Source organism: Cryptococcus neoformans, assembly GCF_000091045.1.
Source record: "Cryptococcus neoformans var. neoformans JEC21 chromosome 2 sequence".
NCBI lineage: Eukaryota > Fungi > Basidiomycota > Tremellomycetes > Tremellales > Cryptococcaceae > Cryptococcus > Cryptococcus deneoformans.
Window position 1 is genome coordinate 1,406,702 of NC_006684.1, and position 17,379 is coordinate 1,424,080.

A 17,379-nucleotide genomic window follows, 5' to 3' on the forward strand; every position below is an offset into this window, starting at 1 on the left:
ATACTTCATGCATAGACCGGCCGGCTCAAATCAACGAATAGGCAGCTACAGTGGCATTCGTATGCATAGGACAGACAAATATTTGTATGTTGAATAACAAGGAGTATAGTAATGTACAGATTTGCGTAGTTTCCTTATCTGAGAAGCTGATGTTGAGATCTAATCAATAGAGGAGAGATGAGTAGAGGCCGAGAGAAAGTTCCGAGATCAGGACATAAGATTTAGTGTCTGGCAGCGCTGGGAGTACGGATGAGGGTCAAGAACTGTGACGATTTGTCAGCTCGAGTTTGAGAAGATGGAAAGTTAACAAACTCACCTCCTCTCGCGTCTTTTGCTGCTGCCTGAAACATCCCAACATGGTGCTGGTGACAGTGGTCGCGCCGGGCTTCTGGACGCCTCTCATAGACATGCACATGTGCCTATAATTTCCCAATCAGTTTATGGAATATGGTATACACCTAAGAATGACACTTACGAAGCCTCCATCACAACAGCGACACCCCGAGGGCGGATGGCCTCTTCAACAGCAAGAGCAACTTGCTTTGTGAGACGTTCTTGAACTTGAAGACGACGGGAGAAAGTTTCGGCGATACGAGCGAGTTTGGAAAGACCCAAAACAAGCTTGCTGGGGATATAGCCAATAGAAATCTATCAGAGCATTAGCATAACCCACGAAGCCGACGCAACAGTAACATACCTTTCCAGTGAAAGGAACCAAGTGATGCTCGCAAAGACTAAATACCTCAATATCCCTCACGATAACCATCTCATCGTGGTCTTCCGCAAAGACTGCATCGTTGATTACATCTACAAGCCTCTCCTCGTAACCCTTAGTCATCCACAACAAAGCTTTGGCATATCTTTCTGGGGTACGTTGCAATCCTTCCCGGTCAGGGTCTTCACCAATGCATTCAAGCACGGTTCGAAGAGCAGAGGTGAGGAGCTCCATGTTGGCGGACTTCTCTTCGGGGGTGGAGTGCAGACGGAGATGTGTGGACTTGGCTAATCGGGGTGTCAATTTTTCGGTGGTTTCATAAAAATGACGCTAGGATACTTACCAGGCCATCCGAGACCCTCTTCATCAGCAATCCCAGAGATACCCATGTGAGGTTCAACAACCCCTTTGGCAGCCTGCACCAACCCCTGTTTATCCAGTTCTTCCCTGACCTCGCCCCTCAATTCGTCCATTGACTTCCCATCCGGTCTATGATCAAGATCATCGTCATCCTCTTTGGGCCTTGGAACTCTAGAAGAGCTGGTACTGGGGAAAGGATAAGTCAAACTAGCTTCCGCACCGGTGGTAGGGGTAGTCTGACCAGACCTGGGGCGGAAGCCGTAGCCTTCACGCGCCTGACGAGCATACTGGGGAACAGACGGGAAGGATACCCTACCAGTAGCAGGGTTAGGACGGGAAAGGCCCTTGTCAGCGGGCCAAGGACGTTGAGGTTGAGGGTAGGCTCCGCCAGACCTCAAACTTTTGGCTCCACTAGATGGGGATAAGTCGTTACCGCCTTCGACCACATTTACACCCGCCGCTACGGGAGCAACACCAGCTGCGAGCGAGTCGGCAAGGATAGAATTTGTAGGCGGTGAACGAGCGTTGCCCGCCATCCTGCCGCGTTCCCAAGAACCAGTAGAGGATTCGGAAAGGAGAGAGAGATTGTTGAGGTTGGCGGTGGGGATAGAACGGGGAGACTGAGGGGATGCGCGGGAGTCGGCGAGAGGGTCAGTTGTGGAAGGCATAATAACGGCTGTGTGGGCCGGAGTGTGTGTATAAGGGGTGGTTAATATGTACTATTTGTCAAACGAAGATTTGTTTACTCGAGATGGCGAGATGGCCTTCCTGCTCCTCCGGAACTTGCATCACGCAGTCGATCATCCAATGGATATTCTGCTCAGGCACAAAAAATCACCACGGTGCAGTTAGGCGCGGGGAAGGTGGAGGCTGCTTCCGCACCTATTCTCCTTGTTGTCCTTGTTGTTGTATGTTGGCTTGCAGCGTCTATTGAAGAGACAAGACAATAGTCAGCAGCAGTAGACAACAAGCAATTTATGATCGAGTATAGCTTAAGGAAGATCACGAGCACAACAATAATGAATTAGGAACAAAGACGCGACAATTCCAATGAGTCTCCAATTAAGAAGGACTCCTCAGACAAAAAAGCAGAGCTGAGGATTGAAATGCAGCTGTGGGACAATGAAAACAGGTACTTGATTCCATTCGTGAAAGATTACTCCAACCACTGCTGTTCACAGGCGTATTTAAAGAGGGGGGCAAGAGAACGTTTGGCTGTCATATCGGGAGGGTTATAACACGACGACGGTATTGTCATGCTTATTGTTGATGGAAAGCGCCATCCTGAATGATTGCCATGTTTCTACCGGACATCAAAGCACTTGTAAGGATGAAGTTGTTCTGATGCCTTAAGCTGAATCATGTTGTATTATAGAAAGAGCGCTGCTCCTGAGTTGATGAGCATGAGGATTACTGCCCAGAAAGACAAAATAATTAATAACGGATTCCAAGGACGAAATTGGACGACACGCGTCATTGAGTGCAGAAACCATGCTTCCGCTTTTGTCGGCGATAATTTGCATCTGAAGCTTAACACCGATACGTCGTAGCTGCCACACTCACCTCTCCGCGGGGGAATCCTCACTTGCTTGGGAGCGGTGGGATTTGAATCTCGATTCAAGGTTACAAGTTTCTCTCCAGCCTTCAAGTGTAGTACATCAAAAAAAATGGTGAGTACTTGCGGATCATCCTCTACAGGCATGGGCGTACGACACCATCCTATCAACAATTATTCGGAGAAGAACAACAAAAACGACTTCGACGGTGCTGTAATGAACGTGGAAGAGCAATAGGCGGCATGGGGCGAGGTGGTGATTGGCGCATACTCATGACTGGGGAGTCGTCAAAATTTACAGGCATGGTGGAAGACGGGGGATGCAGGAGGAAGGTCTGGACAACAATTTTCACGCAAAGATCATCGATATCGACCCACTTTCAAGTTTTCAACCCGACGCACAAAACCTACGCCCATGCCTACTCCCCACCTTTACTCGCGCAACCGCTGACCTTTGATTCCTTTTTCAGACCAAGCGAACAAAGAAGGTCGGTGTCACCGGTAAATACGGTACCCGTTACGGTGCCTCCCTCAGGAAGACGTGAGTCGAAACAGTCTTTACGGCTATTGAATATGGTGATTGACAATGATCTTTAGCGTCAAGAAGATGGAAATCACCCAGCACGCTCGATACTCTTGCCCTAACTGTGGCAAGGTCAGTTCTCCAGCTTGTCTTACCTTAAAAGCATTAGACTAATCCAGACATAGATCGCCGTCAAGCGAACCAACGTTGGTATCTGGGCTTGCAAAGCCTGCAACAAGTCTTACGCCGGTGGTGCCTACACCTTCGGTACCCCTTCTGCCGCTACCGTCCGATCTACCATTAGGCGATTGAGGGAGGTTGCTGAGGTTTAAGGGATGGTCGAGATGTATTGCATAGCCGATTAGCAATGATCAACTTTTCTTCGGATGGTTTCAGCTTCGACAGTGGTTGTGTACGGATCATTCGCGCTAATTATTATCATTTGTCGAGCAGCGGTCTTCACGTGGCACAGTCTAAATACATCGAATTGTTCCGGCAACTACTCGCTACAAATGCCACATGTTTTCTCCTTGCCACATCTGCTCCTCAATCGACGGCATAGCGGCTGGCTCGGCGGAGGCGGATCCAGTTCCCGTAAGGCTGCTTGCTGTCTCGCCATTCGACACGACATTCATGGAAACATTATGGGCCCTCGATTGAAATCGGCTATCGAGTCGTGGATCGCCCTGCTGACTGTCTGCGTAAATATTTTCAAGTTCCTCAGCATTGTCCCACGTGGCAGGGAACGTGATTGCGTATTGCTTCAGCCCGACTACACAGGCCAGACATTCCCCCCGTCCGCGTTGGGCTAAATGTAGGCCCGCTTCATATATTGGATGGTGGATACTGAGCCTAATAACGATTTTTTTTAATCAATGGTCGCCCTGTAATTAATGATGAGGTTGAAAGAATGGACTCACGGATCTAGACTCAAATATTCATTCTCTGCCAATACAGCAACCAGCGCCGCGATCCTCAATGCCGCATGTTCACTCTCTTCCTTTATCCTCCTCTTCACACTTTCCACTTCAACCCCTATCCCCATCCCTACACCTCCCATTTCCATCGCGCCTTTCCTCTCTTCCTCAACCCCCGACTCTTCTAGCGCGCGATAAAGCACAAGCCACAGAGCATGATGCGAAACGTCTGCCGAACATGCCGCAATAGCTTGGAGAAAATCCCAGCTTTCGGGCCAAACGGGTGGGACGCCCAATTTTGAAAGGTAGTTTGTCCGCCAGACAGAGGCAGAGTGGATGAATGTGCGGAGGAGGGATAATGGGATACCGGAAGTTTGGAGATGGGGAGAGCAAAGGCGGAGGGAGAGGGCGCGACACATGGAGGCGGCGGATTGGGCGGCGGAGAACCATAGCTTCAAGTGACGAGGGGGGACGGTTGCACTTAGCATTGCGGGATTAGGATAGTTGGAGATGTACTTACGATTGCTTGGTTTGGCTCAGAAAGGCTTACTGGGGTAAAGTTTAAGAGATTTGCCGTATTCCCAGGAGGTTCGAGATCATAGTCATCGTCTAATCTTGTTATGATACGTGATCGTCAGATCGATATCCTCGTTCTCCATGGGGGAAAAGTGAAAAGGCTTACAAACAAGGTTTTATCCGATAGAATACGGACCGATAACTATCAGTAACGATGAGGATCCACCATATCAAGACAATATCTGTCCGTTCTTTCTCGTCGGGAATAGTGAGGATTGCTCGTGTGGAGTTATATCCCATCGATAAGAGGTGTTTAACAGCGGCAGTGGCATAGACCGCTTGATAGTCTTTTCATGACTGTTTAGTCTTACGGAAAACTCTTATGACGGTGGCGGACTTACTGTTTTTCTTGACGAGAACCTCTGATAATTAAGGATGAGTTCAGTATGAGCATTCTTGTGAAGAGGTAGGAAGACTTACGGCCCAGCAAGCCTTCGAGGTTGACCAAAGCTTTGATATTATCTATACTCGGTATCCTCCAGATCCTGCACATTTCACACACTTCCCTTGCCCGGATCACAGCCATCTGCACTAACCGACTCCTCTTCATACCCCTGCCCTTTTCCCGAACTCCATGTTCCTCACCATCGCTGCGGCGTTGAGAGCACTCATCTCTATCTCGTTGGATAACAGGATGATCAGAAAAACGAGCTCCCCATGCGAGAGCAGTAGCGAGGATAGGATGGGAGATAGGGCCTTGAGGGTGGGTGTTGGGTGTGTAGAGGCGTGCACGGAATGTAGGCGGATCGTAACATGGATTACGAATGTGTGCTACGGAAAAGAACGAGTCGATTAGGTCATCGGCCAGTCTAGCCGCATTGCCATTAGTATAGATATAGAGAAGGTGATGAGGAACAGCTTACTTGGTAAGTTCGTCTGCTTCCAGACTCTTATGCACCTCACTCGGTTCTTCTTCCCAGACCTTGCCTCCCATTTCTTCCCATAAATCGCTTTCGCCGCGCTTGCAAGATTCAATACTGGCTACATCGGAATATCCCAATACGGGAGTGAGAATGGGATAAGGAGAGAGGAGATAGCGAATAAGGTCATGCTGCTTCTCACCAGGAGTGAGAAATGGTGGTGGTTGCGGTGGCGGGTGATTAGGAAGAGATAGTGGGAGTGGTAAAGGAAGATTGAGGGATAAATTTTGGGTAGATCTTAGGTTCGCCAGTAGGTGGAGGGAGCTAAGGAGTTTGTTAACATCACGACGCGCCCATATGGCCTGCGGTCAGGCTCACTCTGCTATGGCACTGGCATTCTCCCTGACATGCTGAGCGGCTTGCACCCGATGAAGCTTATCCGGATCAACTCCATCCCCAGCCATACTTGATGCGATGCCCATCGCAGGGGACTGCATCCCACTGTGATCCATCTTGGGGGTAGAAGATGCTTCGCTATCCCGGCTTTCGTTGCTGATGTGCCGTTCTAGCTCTGGGCGAACCGAACACGAAGCAGAACTCAGTGGTACCGGTGGTGGTTGAGATTGACTTTGATCTTGGTTGCTTTTTCTTCTCCTCTTCCTACGAGAGCTGCTGAGATGTTCTTCGTCTGCTTTCTTCTTCTTCTCTGCCAGGGCTTCGATATAATTACTGGTACACTCAGTGCCTTTGGATTTACATTGTTCACACTGTAGAACAATGGGACTGGAGTGAGTTTCGCCTTCTCATATCAAAATCGTAAAGCTTACCACATCCTTCTTATCAGCTCTCAAACACCTGATCTTTCTTGACCGGCATTGATCGCAGGCAATGTTCTGCTTCCGAGTCACACCCGGAATCAAGCCCGAAGAAGAACTGGCGGGAGTAGGGTGGGCCATCGATGGAGTTGAGGAGCTTGATCCCGCAAAAGGCGCTGCATTATTTTGAGCCATGGTCTTAGCTGTCCTTATGGGTCTATGTATGATTGAGATGAGAAAATGTGGCCGACTCGTTTTATCTCGGCGATTTATCTTATAGACAACCCATTCTCGTCCTCTGCACAGACTTTCCTCGGATCCGAAAGCAGGCGATCCAAGAAGGCACCAGAGATAAGAAAGTGATGATGTCACTTTGAACAGTTGTTTCTACGAAAACATGTCACTCTCCCCGCCCGCCGCAAACGCCTAAAAATAGCGCACAAATCACCATCTCTATGCTCCAGCTAATGTCCAGCCGCCCCCACTTATAGCCGAAAAACATAGCTGAGGTATGCTCCCGCCATGGGAACACCATCTCCTCAGCATGTCTCTTCAACAACAACCAAACGCTCAAGGCGGCAACACCTCCCTTTGACAAGGTGGAATGTAATGGGCCAGCAGCAGAATCGGACGGCCATGGCGGAGAACTGTTACGTCAAGGACACCTCACCAAGGTCTCGCAGGGTGATAAAAAAGAAGTATCTGCGAAGTTTTGCGAAGTACTGCCCCTTGGTATCCGCCACTCTTGCTCCGTTTTCGACTCTGATGGATATTCCGGCGTTAAGTGTATGTGTCTTCTTTATCACCAAATTAGCATTAGGTGACCTATTTAATTAGCAAAGATGGTACAGTGATAATGGAATCATCCAGCCTGATCCAAAAGCATCTTTAGTTCTGTCGGCGGTGGGCCTTGCTCTAAACGTGGTTGCAAACATCCTGTTGGTAATACGCTTCTCTTCAAAAGCCCCTTTTTGGGTAGATCACTCCACCAAGTAAGTATGCAGATCTATCCTTAGAGATGGGATTAACGTGACCTGAAGATGGTCTCTATATTGCTGGTTAGGAAAAACAGTCATCGCCGCCATCAACCTCATCCTCTTCGGTATCCTCACTCGTAACGAAGCAGGCTACCAGTACCTTGAAGGCTTCTGGTGTGCAATCGTATCTTTTATCGGCTCATCGCTCATCTCCTTCACATTGTTATTCCACTATTTCCTGGCCTTTGGACACTCAAAATCTGATAACTCCGATATGAGAAGTGAAGGACGGCGCTTCATGCTTTCGGTCACCGCTTTCGTTGCGATCTTGGCTGTGCAAAGCTTCGTTTTCTCAAAAATCGAGCATTGGGATTACGTTAGCGGGATATACATGTCAGTCCAAACTGCACTTACTATTGGTTATGGGGATTATGTCCCGACTACAACAGCGGGGAAGGTCCTCATTTTCCCTTTTGCTGTACTCACGATAAGCCAACTGGGTAATGAAATTGCTTTGATCATCGGCTTTATCAAACAGAGAGCAGAAGAGAGGAGGAACAAGTGGAGACAAAGCTTTGAAGGTGCAATGCATCGTGAAGCAAACTCTTTGAGGCCAAAAGCGGGTTTGACGGAAGAGATGGCGTTGGTGTATAGGATTAACTCCCGAGAGGAAATGTAAGTCCTCAATCTCACTTACAAAACTAGAGTTGTATGACTGAGATATGATTGGTAGGATGAGTCAAATGTATGACTTGATATGGAGTGCGATGGCCCTGGTTGTATTCTGGGTGTTAGGAGCGACAGCATTCTCACAGATAGAAGGATGGACTTATGGGCAGGTACCATTTTCAAGATCTGCAAGAGAGGGGCTGATTCAAACAACTTCTAGCAACGCGATATACATGTGTATGATTCTATCTCTTACTATAGGATTCGGCGACTACACACCTGTACAACCTGCAGGAAGAGTTGTCTTTATCGTATACGCACTCATGGCTGTGCCTATCGTTACTTCATTCGCCGTACAAACCATCACCGGTCTGGTACGTGATTTTCTCATGATTTTGTTTACGTTTACTTCTATACTGACTTTTCTCGCGGCTGCATCTCTAGCTGAGCACAGTTTCACAACGCAAAGTCAATCGTGAGAGTTTCATCACCGAACAAAAACGTTCTCCAGAGGCTTTTGCTCCACACATGGATCACATTGACAGGTACCACAAATCGTATGCCGATTTGAGGGATAAGGTTCTCCAAGGAAACATTGGGTCAGATGGGCGTGATGATGGAAGAGAGAATGGAAGTGACAATAGTAAAGGCGAGCACAGCGAAGTAGGAGCAAGAGCAGAAGCAGAAGCAGAAGCAGAAAGAGGAGGAAATGCGTCGAATGAATCTAAGAGGGATCTACAAGAGGAAGGGAGTACGAAAGTCAATATCCAGGGTGCCGAGGAGAATGGATTAGATGAAACGATAGACCAATTCCGGGAAATGGAGAAGGAAGACCTTGAGGAAGACACCCAACGAGAGAAAGGTGATTCATCAAGCCACGGCCTCAACTCCGATACTAATAACCGAACAGAACAATCAACCCATCCGGCCGTAGCTGAGTCGGAGTCTGGTAGTCATTTTATCATCTCCAAGGAAGAACGTCAGCTTGAAGTCGATTTGCTGAAGAAGCTGTTGGCGAAGACCGTCAGTTTTGAGGTTGAGGCGAGGCAGATGTTGTTGGATAGCATGGAAAAGAGTGTCGAGCGAACAATCTTACTCGCAGACCGAAATGGTGAGTGTTATCTCTCCTATTCCGTCCTTCGGTTTCTTTCAGATGGTTTACACATAAAATTATAATAGTGCAGATCCGAGATGTAAGAGCTGTAAGAGGGGATGATGCCAACATCGTGTCCGTCTGGGCAGGGGAAGAGCAAGCACAGCGTAACGCAACGGAAAAGCACAAGAATAACAAATCCTCTTCAATTTTGGGAGCAGAACCTGATAAACAACATCATTTCAAAGGAAGCCCTTCAGACATGCTTGCTAGGGTAAGCAATTATCGCTCTCTGTTCGCCGAGATCCTGGTGTTGGGGGGGATATTGCAGAAGCTTGAAGGAGCCGAGTTAAAGCAATTTGAGAGGTGGCGTGGAAGGCCGCTGAAAAAGATGGATGGCAGAGATGGGGTTGAAGGGCGCGAAGAGGATGAAGTGATGAATGATGAGATACGGAAAGTAGCTCATGGACGGGTGGAAGGTAATGCTGAGGATATGAAGGCAGTGGGCAAAGATAGATGGTCAGGGTTGATGAAGGATTTGATAAAACGACAAATGAGAAAGATGACGCATAAAGACGGGTGGGATAAGAAGGATATGGTCTAGGAATATTCGATAATGTTCGGCTCCATCGAGAGGGTATCTTCATCAGGCATATGTCGGCGGGTCAGTAATTTTGAGCCAATTGATTACCTGTATGATTAGTTATGCATGTTGTAAGCCATTGAATCGGATATTTGCCATCAGCTTCGGGGGTGGTAACATTTTGAACACAAAGTCTTGAACTGGCCTAGGATCGAAAGGTTTTTCCTGTGAATCATGCTTATTCATACTTTACACTCCTCTGCTACTATGAAAGGGCATCTAATCGTTGATATTTTTGTCTACTGTACCAATACCTGTGTCTTGGCGGCTTTCGCTTGCTCCTCAACTCTCTTCTCCGTCTTGCCCACGCTTTCAGTCCACGCTTTGAATTGCTCGGCCAAGGTATCAAGCTGTCTACCCTCAAGGACTCTAGGCTGAACCCATGTGATGTCTGCTGTACCGTCTACTTGATCAAGGGAACCTCGGATGAGCCCCAAACTGATCCGGTCATATCAATCAATTGAACGATAAAGAAAAAGAAAAAGAAACTTACCTCAAAGCCTTCATGATCAGGTGTTCGACCTCGTGCACAGGCAACCTTGTCGCCTCTCCGATACTTTGGAATGTCATCAATCTACTTGACCCATCCCTTGGTCTCGCGAAAACGGTCTGAATAAGCGCCATCAGACAGATCTTTTGGCGCAAGAAGGAGAGGGAAGCTTCCAAGATGGGTTCGTTTGGCAGGTTGTTGCAAAGAGATTCGAATTTTCCAATTTCACCGGCATTGAAAGCGGAGATCATGGACTTGATCCATTCGTATTCTGTGCCGACGAGTGTTTGGAGGATAGGGTGTTGCAGCTTTACAGTGGTCAGGCGATGTTTTGATTCAGGCGAACCAGATAACTCACAAGCTCTCCAAAGTTATAGATGGTCTCTCCCAACAATGCCGCGATGCACAAGTCATGTGCCCGACTCTTCCTGTCCTCCGCTTCCAACTCCGCATTTACGTCCACACAAGCAAGATACAACAACGCATTCTTGTAATACGGCGCATAGTCTGCCTTGACCTTGAAATAGTCGCCCGCTACACCATAGTATCCAGCATTCACCACAGGCTCCACTGTATCTTGTTCAGACAAGATCTTCTCACATTCGTCCAAGGATGATTTGCAAGCAGGAAGATCGCCAAGGAGAAGTTGAGCATAAGCAATAGAAGAGAGGGAAAGGGCGAAGGCTGAAGCTGCAGGTGGTGGGGGAGCGGGAACTTCGGGAGTAGAATCTGTAGCGGGTTTGGGGTAGGGAGAGGCGAGGCGTGAATGGACAGACTGGAGGAATTTGAGAGTAAGATCGGGTTCTGCGGAACAAAACATCTCAGTGTTAAGTGATGCCTCGCTGTTTTGCTGTGCGGTGACTTACCAGAGAATTCGCGGCCAACTCGTCGGGCAATCTCTACCAGCTTTAAAGCATTGATCTTACTCTCAACTGTTGTGATGAACCTAATCATCCTTCATCAGCACTTGTCTCCTGGGCATATGCAAGGTGATGCGCACTTCTCAAACAGCTCGATCTGGTACTGTCCAGTCCCGGGAAGGAACACAAACTGGGTCAATGTGACAGTCAAGTTATGCCACAGCCTAATCAACTATTAGCCCCTTTGTCGTTATCTTAGTGTCCAAGAGGAGCGACGCACTTTCGTTCATATTGGTCCTTGATCTTGGTCCACCAAGGCTTGAGCTCCTCTGGGGCCGAAGCGAGTTGAGAATCAAGGTACGCGGCGGGAGACGTCGAGACGGATGCTGGAGGGTCAATTTCCATGGTGTACAGTTATTAAGAGAAGGAGAATAGGATGAAAGAGAGTAGTGAAATAGAATGTCACGACAGCTCAAGATGTCATCGACCATCAGCGACGCGCGAGCGATTATTAACAGAATAAGGGTGTAACTAAAAAGCCCTGTAGGCTTAATTAACCCACTGTTTCACATGTCTCGCCTTATTGACCGCTACAATTCCTCTTCTACTCTTCTTCTTTTTGTCCTGTTTGTTGTTACACATACAGAATATACGAGCAGAAAGAACTAAAATTTGCCATCCATGGATACACAAACCCAGAGCAAAGAATACATATCATGGCACTCAAAACGCTATCAAACGACTACATCATCGATCTACCCATTATTCGCCCTTACCCCATAACGACAATTTTTATCAATAAGCATATATACAAAACTAGAAGATTTTAACCAATATCTTCTCTTGGAAAGCAGTCGAAGGGTGGTCATCCTTGAAATCCTGATAATAGCTGTCAATCGCATCAAGGAAGTCGAGGTCTGACTTGAGGTCGACATCTTTTGAGCGGTGGAACGGAGTGCGCGCAAAGACCTTGAAACCAAGACCTAGTCCACCCGCAAGAGCGATCTTCAACACCATCAGTCTTCTGGTGAAATCATTAAAGGAGAAGTAGGGATTCACAATACCGTAATTGAAGATGAAGGTTGCTACATCCCAACTACCCTTTAAGAAAACGGCATAGCCCTGAATCTAGATGAACAACCCCGCCCAAAAAAGCGCCCACCAGCCGGCATAAGGCTGGAGCCTGGAAGGCGCCGGGAGGAATTACTTGCGGTCGATTCCTTAGGCTTTAATGACGACGTTGAAGCGGATCCAAGTGATGGCCATCACGCACCAATTGCTATGGGAAAGATTAGGTGCGTAAAGTAGGCTAACAGGCTAAGAAATGTGGGCAAGGTGGGATACTTACAACATGGTGGCTGCAGTACAGAAACTTGTCAACGCATCAGCACTAAATTATTCGCATCATTCGCTTGGGGGCAGCTGCTCACTTGAGGATCCAGTTCAAGACGACCTTGGAAGATGACCGCAATTGCAAGGTAGGACAGACATGTAAGAAACATGACCACAATGCAACACGTATATGGAACACCATGTCTGCTGAGGCTGGTCAAGACTCGAGGTGCTTTGCCATCGAGGGCAAGGGCGTGCAACGAACGAGTAGCATTAAAAGTGAAGGCATTACCAGCCGAGAGAATGACAATGATAAGACAAGCGTTGATGATGGAAGGTAGTACTTTGATCTTAACATTTTCCATTGAGATGACACTGTTCGCCATCAGTATCTGACTGGAAGGAACAGGAGGAGAATTGAACTTACTAGGGACATCCACCGGCATATGTGTCACTACCACCGAGCAAACTGCATGACAGCCAGTTAATAGAGCTCGGTTTGTCACATAGAATTACTGACGTGGAATCATTGGAAGGAAGCAGAATCCCAACGCATACGGCACCTCCGACAAAGAAGAGCATTAGCCTCTTCATGAGGGTTTTAAAGGCCTTCGGGACAGTTCGTCGTGGCTCCTTTGCCTCGCCGGCAATCATGGAGAGATATTCGGGCCCGCCCATACTGAATCCAGCCACGTTGACGGCGTTGACAAAAGAAAGAAGACGATCAATGGCTGAATCGCCTGCCCATGGACCGGGGTTGGCCCAGTATCAGAAACCAAAAGCACTATTCTTGAATGTTAGCCGAGGCTTCCCGATCGATTGGGTAAAGGACACACTCTTTGTCGGGTTACCACCTGACATGACAACTACCGTGTAGATCAACAGACCGGTAGCAAAGAGGATCTTTCCAAGGGACAACCAGACTGGATGGCGAAAAGGTTAGTGAGGTACAAGTGCTTATCAAAGATTGCATTTACATTCCGCTTCGCCAAAAATCTCCCCTCTGTAGACATTCGGGGAAAAGTACAAGGCGATGAACACCGTGATTGAGATGGAAGGACTTCGCCATAACCCCAGTAGGCGCAAAGGGTATTAATCACGGTACATTCGAAGATGACATAGGATGTTTGAGCAAACTTAATCAGTTGTCAGTCTCCCTATGTTAATCAAACAGGGGGAGAAGGCGCTTACGAAAGATTCCATCCAACAGCCACACCCAATGCGGGATCTACCGTACGACCGGCAAGATGGATAAAAGCTCCGTCGTATGGGAACAAACTGACGATTTCTTGCTGGCATTGTCCGATGGAATAGACGATTGTGGCCCAGAACAAGAAGGCTTGATGAAATTAGATTTCGAATGCAGAAGTTTATGTAGGAGATCACTCACCAATCAATAAGGCAAGGAGCCCAGAAGGAACACCATTACCGATAGCGCCTCCAATGGCTGTGAGCTGGATCTGTCTAGGGTTAAGTCGTCGATGATTGATGGACTCGACCACTCGAGCGGCCATAATGTCGTCGGCCTCGTCGGAGGTTGTGTCATGGATAAGGATGACGGGCGTATCGACATCCTTGCTGATACCATCTTCGACCTCATGTGCCTTGTTATGATCTTCTATCGTGCTTATTTGTTAGCCGTGCCGATCCATTAGCTTTCAAGATCTCCGCGCGGAGAATGAACTGTTCGAAATGACATCGCAACGCTGAGATAGTTAGCTTTTCGTGATGCAGACCTGGGAGTGGGTAATGAATTGCCTCTTATATACTGCACCGACAGACTATCCTGTCCCAGTACCGCGACGACGTGTCCAAGTTTCGTCAAAAAAATAGAAATGGTGCGAAATGTGATTTTGAGAAGTGCGAAATAGCTCTTCATCGCTCGACCATGACCGCGGAAGAGTCCTTATTATTACGCATTATTACCAAACAACCGCTTCGTATCCTCCACTAACCATCACTGATGAGTGATGGATTGAATTGATTAATGGGTTCGGTGGCGCATCAGGATCAGCTGTCGCACGGACCATTTCTTGCACTTCCCATTTTACAGAAGTGCATTTTGCACTTGCGCCACATCGCATTTCACAGTTTTCAAAATCACATTTCGCATTTTCTATTTTTTGACGAAATTTGGACACGTCGTCCGGTAAACCTGGACCTTGTCAACGGTCCCGTCTACGATCGCTTTCAATGCGACATCAAGCTGATCGAAAATCGGGATTCTGGCTCCCGTCAGATGGTGGGCGAAGTCCAAATGCGCCAATGAGCTGGTAAATAAAAAAGTGGATGTGCGTTTTCGTCGCTGGGTTCCTGGGCGGGAATGTTTGACGGCTCGAAGAAGATTCCGTGCCGGGGACCTGGGACGGGTGACACAAGGATGACGAACAACAGTGAGTAACAACAATAACAACCAATTGTCACCTCCCTAAAAATTGCTGTGTTGCAAGGCTTCGTACCTGACTCGTGGCTGTGACAAATCAAAACAACAACGACAAAACAATATAATATAAAAAATAGTGCGTGGCGCGAGCCGGCCACTCAGTAATTAGTAGTATAATAAATTAAGGAATTACTCATGCGCACTACATACCCGAAGTCATAGGTCCGGTATAGCTCTCGTTCTTCGGGATCGATCGAGACGAAAGGGACCGAGAGCTTTATTTAGCTACAGCTAACCAGCAGCAGTCGGGGGTAGCTCATCGAGACCGGCTAGCTGACATGAGCCGTTACAGGATCTGCAAAGAGGCCGCGCACAACACTTTTACTAGTATAATACCTTGTTCAGCGATGTGGAAGTATGGTAGGCCGAGTTGTCTCCGCTAGCGTACCCTTATCTTAATTAACATAAGTTTATTGCCCCTTCGAGCGAGCTCCCACGTTCAACGAAGGATGTTCAATCCACCAACGCAGCACATGATGGTAGATTGTTCCATGACAGCTCCCGCTCAAAATCGTCGTTCGATCATCCAACGCAGTAATGACAGGAGTCGTAGCATGGCCACTTCCGTCTCAATATCGTCATCCTTTCGTCGCTGTAGCTGTTGCGCCCTAGACTGAACGACCTTCGCCTTGGTCCGAACTCGAACTCCTCCTGTCTCATGTCAGGAGGGGGCTGCTCATCGTACGATTCAGCTGCAAGCGGTACAGTAGTATTCTCCTGTTGCAGGGATCCCTTTTTTTGCTCAGCAAGATGACTGCATGGAACTCGAACGGTACGCCCAATGGGCCAACTTCAATACATAAATGAAGTGCCTTCTTCTTATCATGTCCTTTTGCTCTTTCCTTTTCTTTCTCATTCACAAACCAATCTCATACTTCACACACTCACGTCCACATACGTACTCACACACATAACACACGCAGCATCCCTTACCGACTCAGTCTTTCGTTACTATACGTACGATGAAGTACTCTGCTACCGCAGTCGCCGTTATGGGTGCCCTCGCCATTCAAGCCACCCCAATCAAGAGAGATGCTTACACCCCAACCGACATTGATATCCTACAGTATGCGTTGACTCTCGAGCACCTGGAGAAGTGAGCCATGTTTTTCTGATCTTGTTTCTGGAGAATCCTTCCTGACACTCCTCCCCCCTTCTCTACTACCCTAAGCAACTTCTACTCCTGCGCCCTCAACAACATGGACGCTCAAGCGTTCGCCGATGCCGGATTCCCAGCCTGGGTACGGAACAGGTTTGAGCAGATTGCCGCTCACGAGGCCTCCCACGTCGCCGTTCTCTCCGATGCCCTCGGCGCTGACGCCACCAAGCCATGCGAGTACTCCTTCCCATACACCGACGCCAAATCGTTCACCGCTCTCGCTCAGGTCATTGAGAATGTTGGTGTTTCTGCTTACCTCGGTGCCGCCGGTTTCATCATGGACAAGACCTACTTGACGTGAGTGTATATGGGCTTCCCAAATTGCATGAATCAATGTCTGACTCTTCCCCTGCTCCTTTCCGCAGCGTTGCTGGTTCCATTCTCACCACCGAGGCCCGCCACCAGGCCTGGATCGCTTCCGCCGTTAACAAGCAGAACCCATGGTCCGGCCCATACGACACTCCTCTCGGTCTCTCCGATGTCTACTCCATTGCCGCTGCCTTCATCACCAGCTGTCCATCCTCCAACCCAACTCTCCCAGTCAAGGCATTCCCAGCTCTCACTCTCTCTTGCGACTCCGCCGGTTCGACTGCCACCCTCAACTATACCGGCGCTGATTCATCCGACACCCTTATTCTCTACTCTGGCCTCACGACCCTCGCTCTCCCCATCACCGACATGATGGTCACCATCCCATCCTCTCTTCAGGGCATTGCTTACGCAGTCGTGTCTTCAACGTCTAACACCACCATGGTTGACGACTCTAACACCATTGCCGGCCCAGCCATCATTGACCTTCCTTTCGCTTCTTCCGCCAGCAACCCCAACTTCACTGGTATGTAAGTTTGATCTTCGCAGTGATTGAAGGAGAAGGATGAATAGTTGAACGGAATACTTGGACAAGGAACACCGACTAGGGTCGGCAATGGACATTTGGAATATTCTCGAATTTCTGTATAATTACGTTAGCGAGCTATTCATAACTTTGTTTATTCGCCATCTATTTCTTACCTAAATTCGCCTAATCTGTCCCTTCAGTGCCCGCACCAGACCGATTGCTGCCAGACTGCCTCAATATTTGAACAGCATAACCTTATCGGAAGTGCAAACCAACTGCCGGTTCGGCCAGACGTCGTCCAAACATCGAGTGTAAACATGTGCAGCCACAGCAGGATAAAGATGAATTATACGGAACTTGATATGCGCTGATAGCTAAAGTTGTTTTGATGTCAGGCGGAAGGGAGATTCTTGAGGATGTACGTAGAGTGACGAATGCGTCTAATTATCTGTGTACAAACAGCCATCAGCTATGTCTAACGGCTAACTGTCGGCTGGTGATAATATCCTCTGACCTTAGCCCGCTAATTCCAGCGGATAGCTTCTTCTGGAGCA

At 48.2% G+C, this 17,379-nt stretch overlaps 6 protein-coding genes and 1 pseudogene across 7 annotated transcripts; 3 read left to right on the plus strand and 4 right to left on the minus strand.

The window, feature by feature from the left end:
* Positions 1-25: 25 nt before the first annotated feature.
* On the minus strand, positions 26-1,847 carry CNB04920 (GTP cyclohydrolase I, putative). The gene is made up of 5 exons (XM_568984.2): positions 1,059-1,847; positions 698-1,002; positions 476-648; positions 317-419; positions 26-263 (listed from the first exon to the last, which is right to left on the minus strand). The coding sequence occupies exons 1-5, from the start codon at positions 1,741-1,743 to the stop codon at positions 222-224; spliced, it is 1,308 nt and encodes a 435-aa protein (XP_568984.1). The 5' UTR covers positions 1,744-1,847; the 3' UTR covers positions 26-221.
* Positions 1,848-2,705: 858 nt separating this feature from the next.
* Positions 2,706-4,702, plus strand: CNB04930 (60s ribosomal protein l37a, putative). The gene is made up of 4 exons (XM_568985.2): positions 2,706-2,745; positions 3,101-3,171; positions 3,228-3,285; positions 3,339-4,702. The coding sequence occupies exons 1-4, from the start codon at positions 2,743-2,745 to the stop codon at positions 3,483-3,485; spliced, it is 279 nt and encodes a 92-aa protein (XP_568985.1). The 5' UTR covers positions 2,706-2,742; the 3' UTR covers positions 3,486-4,702.
* On the minus strand, positions 3,571-6,570 carry CNB04940 (expressed protein). Its single transcript, XM_024656619.1, has 9 exons — positions 6,334-6,570; positions 5,885-6,273; positions 5,510-5,830; positions 5,067-5,455; positions 4,988-5,008; positions 4,753-4,933; positions 4,591-4,684; positions 4,074-4,522; positions 3,571-4,005 (listed from the first exon to the last, which is right to left on the minus strand). The coding sequence occupies exons 1-9, from the start codon at positions 6,514-6,516 to the stop codon at positions 3,660-3,662; spliced, it is 2,373 nt and encodes a 790-aa protein (XP_024512196.1). The 5' UTR covers positions 6,517-6,570; the 3' UTR covers positions 3,571-3,659.
* Positions 6,571-6,741: 171 nt separating this feature from the next.
* On the plus strand, positions 6,742-9,777 carry CNB04950 (potassium channel, putative). Of its 2 annotated transcripts, XM_568987.2 has the most exons (8): positions 6,742-7,107; positions 7,159-7,313; positions 7,362-7,973; positions 8,032-8,133; positions 8,188-8,341; positions 8,412-8,829; positions 8,878-9,078; positions 9,147-9,777. In XM_568987.2, exons 1-8 carry the CDS (start codon positions 6,844-6,846, stop codon positions 9,662-9,664), a joined length of 2,424 nt encoding a protein of 807 aa, XP_568987.1. In that variant the 5' UTR covers positions 6,742-6,843; the 3' UTR covers positions 9,665-9,777. The 2 variants fall into 2 exon arrangements, with proteins under 2 accessions (XP_568987.1, XP_568988.1); XM_568988.2 differs by having other exon boundaries at positions 8,878-9,777.
* A 90-nt stretch (positions 9,778-9,867) lies between these two features.
* On the minus strand, positions 9,868-11,518 carry CNB04960 (conserved hypothetical protein). The gene is made up of 6 exons (XM_568989.2): positions 11,334-11,518; positions 11,194-11,277; positions 11,060-11,139; positions 10,552-10,997; positions 10,197-10,501; positions 9,868-10,141 (listed from the first exon to the last, which is right to left on the minus strand). Exons 1-6 carry the CDS (start codon positions 11,456-11,458, stop codon positions 9,943-9,945), a joined length of 1,239 nt encoding a protein of 412 aa, XP_568989.1. The 5' UTR covers positions 11,459-11,518; the 3' UTR covers positions 9,868-9,942.
* A 160-nt stretch (positions 11,519-11,678) lies between these two features.
* Positions 11,679-14,774, minus strand: CNB04970 (annotated as a pseudogene).
* A 725-nt stretch (positions 14,775-15,499) lies between these two features.
* On the plus strand, positions 15,500-16,933 carry CNB04980 (conserved hypothetical protein). Its single transcript, XM_024656620.1, has 3 exons — positions 15,500-15,924; positions 16,000-16,284; positions 16,353-16,933. The coding sequence occupies exons 1-3, from the start codon at positions 15,791-15,793 to the stop codon at positions 16,828-16,830; spliced, it is 897 nt and encodes a 298-aa protein (XP_024512197.1). The 5' UTR covers positions 15,500-15,790; the 3' UTR covers positions 16,831-16,933.
* Positions 16,934-17,379: the final 446 nt, after the last annotated feature.